This window comes from Protopterus annectens, chromosome 8.part1, assembly GCF_019279795.1.
Source record: "Protopterus annectens isolate FY-2018-M chromosome 8.part1, PAN1.0, whole genome shotgun sequence".
NCBI lineage: Eukaryota > Metazoa > Chordata > Ceratodontiformes > Protopteridae > Protopterus > Protopterus annectens.
The window spans coordinates 115,571,683-115,587,197 of NC_056742.1; the positions used below are offsets into that span (position 1 = coordinate 115,571,683).

The 15,515-nt window shown below is 40.3% G+C and overlaps 1 protein-coding gene across 3 annotated transcripts in view; it reads left to right on the top strand.

The window, feature by feature from the left end:
• GAS8 (growth arrest specific 8) overlaps nt 1-15,515 on the top strand; it is a 517,118-nt gene that overhangs the window by 110,882 nt on the left and 390,721 nt on the right. For all 3 annotated transcript variants that reach the window (XM_044081740.1, XM_044081739.1, XM_044081737.1), the window contains one exon: nt 2,061-2,267. In XM_044081740.1, coding sequence (XP_043937675.1) covers nt 2,061-2,267 — 207 coding nt within the window. The remainder of the gene's footprint in view (nt 1-2,060; nt 2,268-15,515) is intronic.

Sequence of the window (15,515 nt, forward strand, 5' to 3'; positions counted from 1 at the left end):
TGTGTGTTTGTATACAGCATCAGTATTTCCAAGTGATCTGTTCTAAAGCTTTTTCTGGAAACAGTATAGCTGGCTGTCCAAAACTTACTTCCACTACTGTCTGACATAGGTGTAGTACATTTATTTAATTATGTTATTTATGTATATATGTAATTTATTTTTGTGAATTCATCTATCTATTTATTTATTAACTGGGTGGAGAACTGATCACAATAGAGTAATTTCAGCACCAGCCTTAGTGATTGCAAAAAATGAAAAATAAACATCTCACAAAAGGATGCAAAGTTCAGGAGTTTATAAAATAAAAATAAAAAATCACGAGGGCAATAAATATTGACAAGTAAATGTAAGAAAATGTAGCTAAAATAGATGCAAATTGCCTTAGACAATGAAGTGCATCAATATACTATAACTACATGCGAGGAAGCACAAATATATCAATAGAGAGAGTGAAGTAGGGTGGATTTGAGTGAATTGGAGAGAATTATAAAGGATTTCGACTGCAGCATGTTTGTTGGTTAGATAACAGGAGGAGGTGTATTAAGGAGAAGAGATATACCTAGAGCTAGGCTAGGTGGCCTGAGGGAAAACAGTTGCGTATTTGCATTTAGCCTGTTTGAAAAGCTCTGCTTTTTGCTGGGAATGGAATTTTGTGTATGAGGTAATGTGTTTGAAGGGAGATTGAAGTGATGCCAAGTGTTTGGCTTCAAGAATTGGGAAGCTTGGGTTGTTGCACTGAACTTTTTTGGGAGGGTCTGCAGTGGAGGTCTTCTGTGAGTTTCATTTCTAAGGTTATAGAAGGTGCTTCATAAGGTATGTTAGGCAGCAAATGGAGAGGATCTATGATTCTGTAAAAATATAAATAATTATGAGCCAAGTAAAGCTGGCCCTTTGGTTAACAGGAAATATTTTGGGTTTAGCAGATGTTTGGCATTTATGTATTTGTCTGGGGAAGAGAATGATGATTCTACATATTTTGTTTGAAATTAAGTAAAATTAGTAGCTGTTAGGGATGGACCATATTCCAGCTGACCAAATGTGGTTTATCTTATTTCTTATTTTGTATTTTGATACTTAATTTCTAAAGCTTTAAATTATTACATTTATAACAGTCATTGTATAATTTGACATAGGTTGGAAACCTGCATATCTGGGGTAGGAATACCTCTAAGTGTACTTCATTCTGAAGAATGTTCCTTATTTTGAGTCTTAAAAGTCCATATTCCACACTGAAAGAGTCTGCCACACTTTAAGATTTTCTTTTGTACTAATACATATGGTAAATAGTACTGAATCATAATAATTCATTAAAATAACATCTTGTAAAGTAATACGTTTAACCATGTGTGAGCTTCCTGTTTGAAGTTATTTTGTAAATGTTCCACATTATGAGAGAGAATGTTTCACATTTTGAAGACTGGAAGGTTGAGAGATATGGGGTGGTAGGGAAGGGAAACAAATACAGGTAGTCATTCGAGAGATGTCATACAATTGAACTACAGAGAATACTGCGAAACTGTGTGACAAAACTGTCTAACTTGCAATTAATAAAGTGGAACAGCTTTTTTACTGATGATAATGATGTCAGAAACAGTTGTTATGATTTATTTTAGAAACAGACTACAAGTATTAGATAGTGGGTGTAATGAATATGTCACACTACATGGGACAGGAGGCCCTGAACTGAAAACATAGCTGAGGCCTGTGCACTGTATACTTTTGTAAAATCGTTAACCTCCATTTTGTACTTGATATCTTCTCAACATGATATACTCTTCTGGTTTTTATATTTACTTTATTTTTGTTGTCTGCTGTATTATTTTATATTGTAGCTTGAGTCATTACTGAAAATGGTTGACCAGAACACATACAGGGTTACCAAATGCATAGATAAATATATTGACAAAATCTAAATTTACTTACAAAGCTGGATTTGAAATGCAGTTATGTTATGTATTACTAAGTAGAGCAAACTGTGTAAAACTTCTACTCTCCTTGTTATGGATGTGATTCTTTTTTTTTTTTTACTTTTGCTCATGGTTTTTATTTTCTCTCATCAGGTGTATAAACAGAAAGTTAAGCACTTACTGTATGAACATCAGAACAATATCTCTGAGTTGAAAGCTGAGAATACTGTTACCACGAAGCTAGCACAGAAGGAACACCGCACACAGGAAAGTGAGCTGCGCAAAGACATGAGGACCCTCAAAGTGGAACTAAAAGAACAGGAACTTTCCAGTGAGATGGTGGTGAAGAACCTCAAGATGGTATGTGTGGCTGTGTTTTTATTGTCCACATTTTTCATTAAGCAATCCCATTTATTATTAAGTTGCTTTTCAGCAGATTATTTCTTTTTGCCAAGTTTTACATTTAGGTGAACTCAACCGTTTGATTAACTGTGGTGAATTTAAGTCTTTTTGTGTTTCTTATCCTGTTTTCTTAACATTAAACACGTTTGCATTGTCTTTGTCATTTGTTCTCAAATTTGTAGCTAAATAGTATATTATTTTGTGTATTTCACATCATCCAATAACTGCAAAGAACAAGGATATCTGCTGTACTCTCATTCCCAACACACCGATCCAGGTTTGTTGAGAGAACTGTTCCTTTTTTTGTTTGGTTGTGGAAGAGTAGCTCATGTTTATAAGGAAAGTTTCCACTTCTCAGGGTTGAATGGCTGTAAGTCCTTGACACCCTTCTGTTGCATGGCAAAAGTTTATTACAGATGAGAAATTTTTACAGGGATAACAAGGGCCTGGAATTTTGTTGGCAGCCAGTGGGTACATATGTATGTTAGTTTGAATGGATATCTACTCTTAACTTCTCCTAAGGATAAACTTGCCACTGGCAGTGGGTTGTGAATTTGGTGGGTAAGAATATGGGAGTTATGATGGTGGATTGCATTCTGTATTCTTTTTGTAAAGGCAGAGATACATTAATTTATCATTTTTTAGTGCAAGTCACAAAATAGCAGTCCAAGTCTCGTAACAGAAGTAAATGAATAAGGTTTGTGATGCCACTCCTCTAGGTCAGTAATCAAGTAGCCTCAAGACTCACCACTGACACCGATGAGGGACATTCACTTGGAACAAAAACAGATACACGCAGTATTTCCAGATGCAGCTCTCTGCACCAAGCACAATTTCCCTTAAGAACACACAGGGAACACACTCCTGTCCTGGGGCTGGGTTTCCCTCTCTCTCTGTCTCTCACACCAGTCCCCAAATAAGACTCCACACTGACATAGCTTTAGAGTTGAGTCCTCAGCTGAGTGTTCCAAACCAATTCCTCTACCACCCTCTCCGCAAAACCAGTGCTCTGTGTCCCTGCTCCAAGTTGCTGACATAAACACACTTTGATTTTTACACACACACACACACACACACACACACACACACACACACACACACACACACACACACCCCTGGAAAAGGCTGGCACAGATTTACCAGCTATGTCCCTTCTGTCCAGACTATTAGGTAGATACTACCACCAGAGCAATCTAAAGCCAGCTACTCTAAGGCTCTTATCAGATTATCCAATTATATTTGTAAAATAAATACTAATACAAATGACAGTGTTTGACCAATGCAGCAAGGTTTTCAGGAGCGGCCACAGTGTCACCAAATAAATGTAAGGACTCTCAAAGGTTAAAATATTCTCCAAAAGACCAACCACAATGAAAAGTTTAAATATATTTAATAATAAATAGTAAAAGAACATGAAAATATTAAATATCTATTTACAATAAACACCAGAGTCTTAGTCACAGGAAATATTGAAAATAACACAGATGGATAGATTCACACAGATACAGAAAAATGTACTTAACTAATCTCACTGTATTTTCCTGAATGATCTAAAGAATTACGATCTAAAGAATTACTGTTCCCTGGTTACTTACTAAAGCAAGGTGAAGTGGGTGGGTGATCCTTCTTTATCAGGTTTCAAAAACAGACTGCTGTGAGACTACTGTTTCATTTAGTATTAAAAGATCATTCCAGTGCTGGATTACAGAATGACATCACATACATCTGCTCACCTGAATTCTAGTTCCCAGACTACCCCCTTTACTAGAAAAAACAGACTGCTGTGAGACTTCTGTTTCATTTAGTATTAAAAGATCATTCCAGTGCTGGATTACAGAATGACATCACATACATCTGCTCACCTGAATTCTAGTTCCCAGACTACCCTCTTTACTAGAAATTGAGTCAGAATCTTACATATATGTGTTACCATGCACACACACAGAGATTTGCTAAGATGTGTTTGTTATAGCATCTGGAAGCTACAAAACCATTTCATAAACTTCCACCCTTCCAGGGTAGTAATTAGTTCACCCATAAGGACAATGCAGTAGGATTCCTAGTCCTGGTTTTCACAGTCAGTTTGTCTCTGACTGCAATCAGAACTGTAAGATACAATCTTTATGGCCTAAACCAAGTAATTTAATTTCAGATTATTTTTTCAAAGTTAGCTGGACTGAGATTAACCTCTTCTCTCCCAGTATACTCTGTTATGATATATTTATTTCAACAGTTACAATACAGTCCGACATATAGGTGTATTTCTTTTCTGACCCTCAAGACCCACTGTTGGTGCATTTTTAACACAAGCAGCTTTGCAATTGCATTTTTTAACGTAAGCACCTGTACAAATTAGTTTGATATACAAATGACATATAATTCTTTACAAAATTCCAGCTAGCTATGCTGGCATGTGTTATACATTCACTGCCTTACTTTTCCTGGCATAGCTGGCAATACCTCACATCATCATAAGGTGTACCTGTATGGAAAATCTATTTTGATTGTTACTAAACCTTAGTTTCCACAGAGCTTGTAATCTTAATGTGGTAAAAACAGAAACTACGGACAGAATAATATAGGGTGACTAGTGAACAAAGCAGACTAGATAGTGGTTTCAGCATAGGAGACTAAAGGTTAAATTAAATGGCACATATTCATAGTGATTGTCTACCAATTAGGAAAATATACTGAAGAATATAATTAATAAAGATGCCATATTTCTTTAATGACTCAATAACAATTCCAACATAAAATTATTTTCCATTTTTTCAGTAAGGCATATTCTGTCTCACACCCACCTCTATGTCATTGTGTAGAAGCATAATTTTAGAAGTAGAAAATCCTTCACTACAGGCAGACGTAACTGCATTTAGTCATTAGCAAAACTAGAACATACCCTACCCAAACAGTGGACACCGGGTTACCCTTCTGAATAAGATAACCATGGCTGGTGGTGAAAAAAAGATCCTGTTAAATGTTAAACTCATCAGCCACTCTTCTTAAGCCATACACAGGCATAAATTGTTATTGTCTTGCACTGTAAAGAAGAGGCATCCTGTAGATATGAGTCTGATTCCCCCAGCCTCCACTAGCATAATGTACTTGACTGCAATAATAAGTTGTTTAACCAGGATAAAGCTCATGGTTCACCAAAAATGTAGGCAACAGTAGTTAGTGGTGTTAGCTGTTTAACAAATATTAAAATAATGAAATAAATCCCTTTTTAATATGTAGATACAGTGGATATAAAACATGTACACACCCCTGTTAAAATGCCAGGTTTTTGTGATATAAAAAATGAGACCACAATAAATCATTTCAGAACTTTTCCCACCTTTAGTGTGACCTATAACCTGTACAATTCAGTTGAAAAACAAACAAATCTGTTAGGGGAAAAATATAAAAAAATAAAAAAATGTACAATAAGCTGGTTGCATAAGTGTGCACACCCTTAAACTAATACTTTGTTGAAGCACCTTTTGATTTAATTACAGCTTTCAGTCTTCTTGGGTAGGAGTCTATCAGCATGGCACATCTTGACTTGGCAGTATTTGTTCGCCCTTCCTTGAAAAACCTCTCCAAATCTGTCAGATTGCCAAGGCATCTCTTGTGCATAGCCCTCTTCAGGTCACCCTACAGTTTTTCTGTTGGATTTAGGTCTGGGCTCTGGCTGGGACATTCCAAAACTTTAATTTTCTTCTGGTGAAGCCATTATTTTGTTGATTTGGATGTATGCTTGGGGTCATTGTCATGTTGAAAAGTGAAATCCCTCTTCATCTTCAGCTTTCTGGCAGATGCCTGAAGGTTTTGGGCCAAAAGTGACCGGTATTTGGAACTGTTCATAATTCCCTCCACCTTGACTAAAGCCCAGTTCCAGCTGAAGAAAAGCAACCCCAAAGCATGATACTGTCACCACCATGCATCATCATGGGGATGGTGTTCTTTTGGTGATGCGAAGAGTTGTTTTTGCGCCAAACATACCTTTTGGAATTGTGGCCAAAATTTTCAACCTTGGTCTCATGAGACCATAACACATTTTCCCACATGCTTTTGGGAGACCTGATGTATTGTTTTGCAAATTTTAGCATGGCCTGGATGTTTTTCTGTGTAAGAAAAGCCTTCCATCTTGCAACCCTACCCCATAGTCCAGACATATGCAGAATAAGGGAGATTGTTGTCACATGTAGTACACAGCCAGTACTTGTCAGAAATTCCTTCAGTGTTGCTGTAGGTATCTTGGCAGCATCCCTGACCAGTTTTTGTCTTGTCTTTTTATCAATTTTGGAGGGACGTCTAGCTCTTTGCAATGTCAGTGTTGTCCCATATTTTCTCCACTTTTTGATGACTGTCTTCACTGTGTTCAATGGTATATCCACTGCTGTTTAAATTTTTTGTACCCTTCTCCTGACTGACACCTTTCAACAATGAGATCCCTTTGATGCTATAAGCTCTCTGTGAACCATGGCTTTTGCTGTAGCAGGCAACTGAGTAAATGTCAGGAAAATCCTACTAGAGCAGCTGAACTTTATTTGGGGTTAATTAGAGTCTCTTTAATTGATGGCAGGTGTGTACCCAAGAAGACTGAATGCTGTAATTAAATCAAAAGGTGCTTCAACAATGTATTAGTTTAAGGGTCTGCACACTTACGCAACTAGCTTATTGTATGTTTTTTATTTTTTTATATTTTTCTCTTAACAGATTTGTTTGTTTTTCAACTGAAGTTTACAGGTCATGGCTCACATTAAAGGTGGGAAAAGTTTTGAAATGTTTTATTGTGGTCTCATTTGTTTATATCACAAAAACCTGGCATTTTAACAGGGGTGTGTACACTTTTTATATCCACTGTACATAGATAGTAATCTAGTCTTTGATTATCATATATCTACAGTGGTGAGGAAATCTTTATATGTTGTACAACTTATAAACAAAGGTATGGCATCTAAGTCCAAGGAAGTCATTGTCCCACTGTATACTGCATTAATCAGACTTATGATTGAGTACAGTGCACCCCTTGGTATGTACCTAACCAGGCATATCCAACAACTGCAACATCCACAGAGGTTCCTCACTAAAAGAACACAGGGTGCGAGTAATATGTCCCATGCAGACCACCTCAAGGCCTTATCCCTATATTTTGTCTCCTACAAGCTTTTGAGGGGAGATCTATACCTGGTATACAGGGCATTGTCTGACCCCACTCTGATGGACCTCCTGCATATCCACAAAACAAACAGTACCAGAATTACTCGTTATAAAGACTTAAACCTTGCCTGTGATGCAAATAGGACCTGCTGGAGAAATAGGTATGTATCCCAGAGACTACCCCGTCTGTGGATCAGGCTCCCCGTCCATGTGAAGCAGATTTTCTCCCTAACCCAATTCAAGTGCAACTTGGACAATTGGATGGGAAACCGGAAATTCATCCCTGGTTTGGCACTTGTGCCTATAATGCAAACAGGTAACCAGTGAATGGTTCGTCTCCCAGGCCCATGCTTACACTTATCAAGGGTATCAGACCTTATAGATTTGGGATGCATGGCTAGGCTTAAAAAGGCTTTTATGATCATTAGCCTAGTAAACACCTATGAACCTATAAAGGCATAACTAATTGTATAATTCTGAAATGTTATTCAAGCCTATTGCTTTGCCAATTTTACCATGAGTCACAGACAGTGCTACTCTATACCATGCCTTTTTGAGTGTACTGTGATGCATAAGGCTAATTTTAGGTTATTATTATTATTATTATTATTATTATTATTTACAGCTAGCACCTTGAGGATCCATTACACACAGTAGAAAAGCTGACATGTGTAACACATTACATAAACTAATTATGTGCAGCTTGTAAAACTAAACAACATTCAAATAAATAATGTCGCAGTAAAGACCACTAATGGATCCTCAAGGTTGTTGTTGTTGTTTTTCAGCTTTTCTCGGTTAGGGGTCGCCACAGCGGAACTCCGGTCCGCTAATGATTGGCAGTAGATTTTCACAAATGCCGAGGTGCCAGCTCGACGTTCACCCTTCACACGGGTGGACGTTCGAAAGACGTGCGTAAATGGGTGTGCCTTCGTTGAAGGTTGAACGTTGAACTGGCACCATGGCGTTCGTGAAAATCTACTGCCAATCATTAGCGGACCAGAGTTCCGCTGTGGCGAACCCTAACCGGGAAAAACCGAAAGACAACAACAACAACCTTGAGGATCCATTAGTGGTCTTTACTGCATCATTATTTATTTGAGTATTGTTTAGTTTTACAAGCTGCACATAATTAGTTTATGTAATGTGTTACACATGTCAGCTTTTCTACTTCTGTGTCTGTGACCAGAGTGTTTGCTTCCAGCTGACTGACAGACCAGTCTTGCAATAACTGAAGGGAGGTAACCTTAATGTATACATCCTTGATTTCATTCATAGTTTTTCACTTAATTTTATTCATGTCACTGTTTGTGGCACTCCACTTTACTGTACCTTATTTGGTAAGACCCATTTCTTCACATGCTCATTTAATCACAGTTTAATACCACCATGAAAATTAGCATGATGTCTGTGTTTAAGGTATCCACAATACAGTTTGTTATTTTTTTTGTAGGAGACAACAGGCAGTGAAAATTATGTTTCTTGCATTCCCATTCAGTCCATGTTTATGTTGAAATCAGTACTTCTGCCTTTGATGATTCGTAACAGTTTTTAAGGCTGTAAATGATGATGTTCTTCGTCTCACATTGCTGCAGTCATAACCTGTGGGGGTAGTCCGCTGTCCTCGGTCGGCCCGAATACCAAAGAGTTAGGCTGGCGTCGGTCATGGTCGCCCAGAGCTGACATCAGTACGTAGTAGTACTTAAGCGCATGACCGACGCCATATCCCCAGTCTTTCTTGCCGCGTGGTCCGAAGCAGAAGCAGCGTTTGCAAGTGCCGTTCGGCGTTCTGAAATTGTCATTTATCGAGTTTCAGACCGAAGACCAAGTTGGGCTAAGTACCCCGTTGGGGAAATTTTTGTCTTTTCTTGCCTCAGTTATCCGGATGTCAGAAAAGGTTAATAATTGTATTTCTTGTGGGAAACAAATACCTCATAGGGACTATCATTCTCTTTGTATTCCTTGCTTGGGGCCTGAACACGACGTAGTCGGGTGTCGCTTTTGTGCTAGATTTAATAAGCGCACCATTAAACGAAGATTAGACTGTGCCAGGCTTGTTTTCGGTAAGCGGTGTAACTATAACATGCCGTCGGATCCTCCGACGCCCGCTACCGCTAAAAAACGTAAAGATAAATCTTTGAGGTCTAAACCGGATGAGTCGTCCTTTGCGGACGCCGGTTCTATGGAACCTCCGGTTGAACCTGTGGATCCGGCCGAGGCCTCGGCTGAATCCCAGGGGGAACCTTTACTTTTGCAGGAGTTGGCCTCTCAGGAGTTAGGCCAGGCCGAGGGTGCTTCTCAGGTATCTGTAGTTCCATCCTTACAAAAGGTAATTAGGCCTTCTACCTCAGTGGCTAAAGGCCATGCTAAGGCTAAACCTTGTCTTACTGGCCCTGGCCATAGTCCTAGCTCTTCAGCCTCTGTTCCTAAAAAACATATGTTGAAAATGGCAGAGGACTTGATTACTTTGATCAGGGGTTCTATGCCCCCCCCAGAGAAGAGGCCTAGGGTGGAGGCAGATTTAGAGGGAATGGAGCATTCTTCAGACTACTCTGAGTCCTCAGCTGAAGATATTCAGGATTTCCCTCCCTACTCAGATTCGGATGCAGAGGATTCCTGTCCTTCTGCTTCTCCTCCAGAGGATTTTTCCTTTTCTGAAACTTTACATTCCATGAGGGAACATTTCAAGTGGGAAGGTCAGGATTTTTCAGATTCTCGAAAAAGGCTTAGGGAATTTGTTTTTGCCACAACATAGGCCCTTGGCTATTCCCCCTGTCTTAGATGTTGTACAGGATGTTTTTTCTGAAGCTTCCCTTAATCCTGATTCTTTACCCCCTGCTCCTGTCAAGCCAGACAGATATTACAGAGTTCCAGAAGCACATAAATATTTGTACAAGAGTCCTAGAGCTGACCCGGAAACTATTATTCAAGGGCCGAAGGGTGTCAGGGCTTCTGTGGTTAAGAATCCAGTCCCTTTGGATAAAGATTCTAGAGCGTTGGATAGGTGGGGGGAAAAAGTGTACACCTCCTCTACGCTAGCTATGAGGGCTTTAAATTGCCAGTTTCATATGCTGAAGTATCAGAACTTTTTGTTAGGCCAATTGAAATCTAAGGTGGATGCTTTATCTGAGGGTATAGAGTGTAAGGAATTGCAGGAGTTGGTTCATGCATCAGATCAAGTTGGAAAACATTCCTTGCAGTATGGTTTCGATGCTCTTCAGGCTTCATCCAGGGTGGCTGCTACAGGTTCAGTTATTCTTAGACATGCCTGGCTTAAGGATCAAAATTTATCAGAGCATGTTAAAGCTCGGATTTTGGATGCTCCTCTTCAATCAGAAGTTCTTTTTGGTTCTCCTGTGGAGTCAGTTTTGAAAAAGATGGAAGATAAGGCTAAGTCTATGCAGACGGTCAAGGAGTTTTTGCAGGTGCAGCCCCCTAAGTTTAGCAGGAATTGGCCTGCTAGAGGATGGTCCTACCCTTCTTCGGATTATCAGTCTAAAGGCAGGTCTAGACGTGGTAGAGGCAGGGCTCACGCTCAGGGTTCTTTCAGACCTAGGACTTGGAGTTCTCCTGCACAGTCTTCTGGTGAGGGCAGGGGTCAGCCTTTTCATAAACAGACCCAATGACCTGTATCTTCAGCTGCCAGATCCTTCTTTTCTGGCAGCTCCTCTAGGAGGAAAGTTGGCACTTTTCAAACAAAACTGGCATTTGGTCACCCAGGACAAATGGGTGCTGGAAATAATAAATCAAGGTTACAAGTTTTATTTTCACACTTTTCCTCCTTTCAAAGGCATGCCGGATGTGCCTCCACAACAAAGGCTGGAGGCTCAGGAACAAATTTCTTTACTTTTGCAGATGGGGGCCATCCAGGTGGTACCTCCGTCAGAAGTAGGCCTAGGGTTTTATTCCCGTCTTTTCCTAGTGCCAAAGAAAGGAAACACTTGGAGGCCAATTCTGGATTTATCCATTCTCAATACCTACCTAGACATTCCAAAGTTCAAGATGTTAACATTACAACAACTTCTACCTATGCTAGGCAAAGATCACTGGATGGTAACCCTGGATCTCAAAGAGGCCTATCTTCACATTCCTATCAGGCCCAGCTGCAGGAGATTCCTGCGATTTCGGGCTGGTACTTCTCATTATCAGTTCTCTGCATTGCCCTTTGGTTTATCTACTGCGCCCAGGGTGTTCACAAAAGTTCTGGCTCCTGTAATTTCTTTCTTCAGACAGAGGGGAATACAAATTTATCCTTATCTGGACGATTGCCTGATTCTTGCTCAAGACAAAGACAAGCTACTTCAACATCTACAGTATGTGATGACAGTTTTAAGGTGCCTAGGGTATTCTGTGAACGAAATAAAGTCCAGTCTAGTGCCCTCTCAGGACATGTGCTTTCTGGGTGTGAGACTGAATACAGCTTCTCAGATGGCATTTCTGACCCCGGACAAACAAAGAACTCTTCATCTATACTTCCAGCAGTTATCAGTACTGTCCAGGCTGACTGCAAGGACAGTCCTTCAAGCCTTGGGGTTCATGGCATCTTGCATTCTAGTACTTCCCAATGCCAAACTGCATATGAGGAAGCTACAATGGTATCTCAAAAGTGTATGGACTCAACACTGCCACGATTTGGACACTGTCATTCGGATAATACCTTGCATCCAGAAGGAATTCTTGTGGTGGGCTCAGGAATGTCACCTAAACAAGGGACTCTCTGTGACCCGACAAGAGGCGAGTCAGATCATAACGACGGATGCCTCGGACTTGGCTTGGGGAGCACACTTCAATGGGAAATGGATTCAAGACACGTGGCCTCCCAGACTACTACATTTGCATATCAACATGAAGGAGATGTTAGCAGTCCAATTTGCCCTGATGGCCTTCAAGGACCTACTTCAGCCAGGACAGGTGTTGATTCGAACAGACAACACAACAGTCATGTGGTACATCAACAAGCAGGGAGGAACCCATTCTTACCCTCTTTGCAGACAAGCAATGATATTGTGGGAGACTGCTCTGAGTTTGCACGTCAATCTTCAAGCACGGTTTCTGCCAGGAGCACAGAACTCCCTAGCAGATGTATTGAGCAGACAAATTGTGGATCCCCACGAGTGGAAATTGGATCCTCAGGTATTCCAACAGTTGACAGTGGCTTGGGGAACTCCAGACATAGATCTGTTCGCTTCTCCACTAAATTTCCAACTGCCAAAATTTTGCACAAAGATGTTTCACCCAAAAGCTTGGAAAGTGGATGCTCTATCTTTCAGTTGGAACAACCTTCACATCTATGCTTTCCCTCCTCTGCCTCTCCTTCCCAAGGTACTCTTGAAAGTCAGGCGGGACAAGCCTTGCATGATTCTAATAGCACCAGATTGGCCACATCAGCACTGGTATCCTCTGCTGAGGAGTTTAATTCAGGAGCCTCCTTGGCCTTTGCCACAGATTCCTCACTTGTTGTCCCAGTCAAGCAATCATTTTCTCAATGTCAGGGTGCAGTCCCTGCATCTAACAGCCTGGCGTATTCTGTTTTAGAGCCTGTGGGGTCTCAGCTTCCTCAACAGGTTTTAGATGTCATTTTGGAAGCCAGGCGGCCTAGTACTAGAAAGGTTTATGCTGATAAATGGAGGAGATTTTTTCTTTGGAGCACAACAAAGGGCTTTGATGTCTCAGTACCAAATTTGAGTTTTACACTACAGTACCTTACTGAATTACTAGACAAGGGTTTGTCATTTTCCTCTGTAAAGGTTCATGCTGCAGCCATTTCTGCTCACTATGATTGTGACCCTCCTTTATTTTCTCACCCTTTGTTTAAGCAATTTCTTAGAGGAGCAAAAAATATAAGACCCCCATGTAGAGCTCCTACTCCGTCCTGGGATCTCAATTTTGTGTTGGAGAAGCTTACTTTACCTCCTTTTGAACCTGCAGCTACGTCTGAGTTGAAGATTTTGTCTTGGAAGACTGCTTTTTTGTTGGCCATTACTTCTGCTAGGAGGGTATCTGAATTGCAGGCACTCATGGCAGTTGAACCCTTTCTGATATTCCATAAGGATAGGGTGTCTTTGCGTACTAACCCTACTTTTATGCCTAAAGTGATTTCTAATGTGACCTTGAACCAGTCTATTCATTTGCCTACTTTTTATGCTGATCCCCAAAATAAGGGGGAAAAAGTCTTGCATTCTTTGGACATTCACAGGCAGCTACGCTATTATTTGAGCAGAACTAAAGAGTTCAGGCAGACTCGACAGTTATTTATCTCTTTTGCTTTGGGTTCACAAGGGAAAGCTGTTTCAAAGCAAACTATTTCTAAGTGGATTGGTCATTGTATTGCTTTTTGTTATTCCCATCATGGGAAGAATGTTCCTGCTGGGATCAGACCTCATTCCACTAGGGCTACTGCCACATCCACTGCCTTTTTGAGGGGGGTAGCTACTAAGGATATTTTGGAGGCAGCTACTTGGAGTTCAGTGCACACTTTTAATAAGCATTACCACCTTCATCTTTATTCCAAGTCTAGGGCTGGGTTTGCCACTGCAGTTTTACAGGGCATGTTAGCAGCTCCTAATGCTTTTTAGTTTGCCAGCCTCCCTTTTCCTTTGCTTTGGGATTCTACCCACAGGTTATGACTGCAGCAATGTGAGACGAAGAACATAGTACAGTTTTGTACCTACCATAAATGTAGATGTTCTAGGATCCACATTGCTGCAGTCCTATTTTCCCTCCCTCCTTCCCCTCTATAGTTTGGGGTTGCTGCCTTTCCTTTGGGATAATTATTATTATTTCTCACTGGTGGTTGTTGGGTATTTACTATTTTGGCTCTGGCCTTTCCTTTTTTAGGCCTTCTGACATCTGGGGCAAGAAAGACTGAGGATATGGCGTCGGTCATGCGCTTAAGTACTACTACGTACTGACGTCAGCTCTGGGCGACCATGACCGACGCCAGCCTAACTCTTTGGTATTTGGGCCGACTGAGGACAGCGGACTACCCCCACAGGTTATGACTGCAGCAATGTGGATCCTCGAACATCTACATTTATGGTAGGTACAAAACTGTACTTTACTTCACTTAACATGCCTAAAAGGCAAGACACTTGTTCGACATTTTCCCTTTATATTGCTTCCTCCCAAGTGGTTGTTACAGAGCAGTACTGAGAGCCTACATAGCTCTGTGTTATACAGTGGCAGTCCTTGTAGCAGTTTGCATTATACCACATTACCACTGTGGCATTGAATGTGAGTGTTTTTCTAAAGCAAATATTTTATTTTCTTATTCTTGCAAAAATCTAAAACCAAATAAGAATGTGGGAAATAGATCACAAAGCAATGTCTGAAAAGAATAGGCTTCTGTCACTTGCTTGATATCAAGATCTCTTTTTGATGCTCCAAATCACTTGAGATTCATTCACCATTTAAAGAGCCTGCTAGAAAATATGTAGTCTGCTTTCCATGCAAAAAAACATAGTTTGAGGTGAAGAGTCCCATGCATTGATCTTGGCTTTACCTGTCTGATAATGCTGAGAGTGACAGAATCATTAACGCTTGCTTACAACATCAGCCCTTGTCCTTGTCTTGTGTGTGTATCCTTTTCTTTGAACTTCATTTATTCATTCTATTTAGATAGGTGAGCTGGTGGGATGATGTTGGTGGAAGGAAGAATGGATGCGTACCACTCAACTGTCCAGATTTTCACAGAATGTCCAGATTTTCGCCTCATATTTTTGATCTGTCCTTATAAAATTAGTGTTTTTTTGACAAAGCAGTGAGCCTTGAAGTCACTAAATAATGACTTAAGTTTGGGTTTTAGACTTCATACCCTTCGGCACATGCATGCTAGTGCAAATCCTGTTATTCTGTCAACTTTCTGGGTTTATAAGAACAATATTTAAAATCTGTCCCTATTTTCCCTGTCTTTGTCTCCCCATAATGTTAGGCTTTGTCCAGATTTCTTCTGCTAAGAGACATGAATGGATTTTATCTGAAATTTGGACCAAATCTGTACATCGGTGTGCCTGCTATATATTTTGGTTCTAGTGTGGTGTCACCATCTTTTTTGAGTGCACT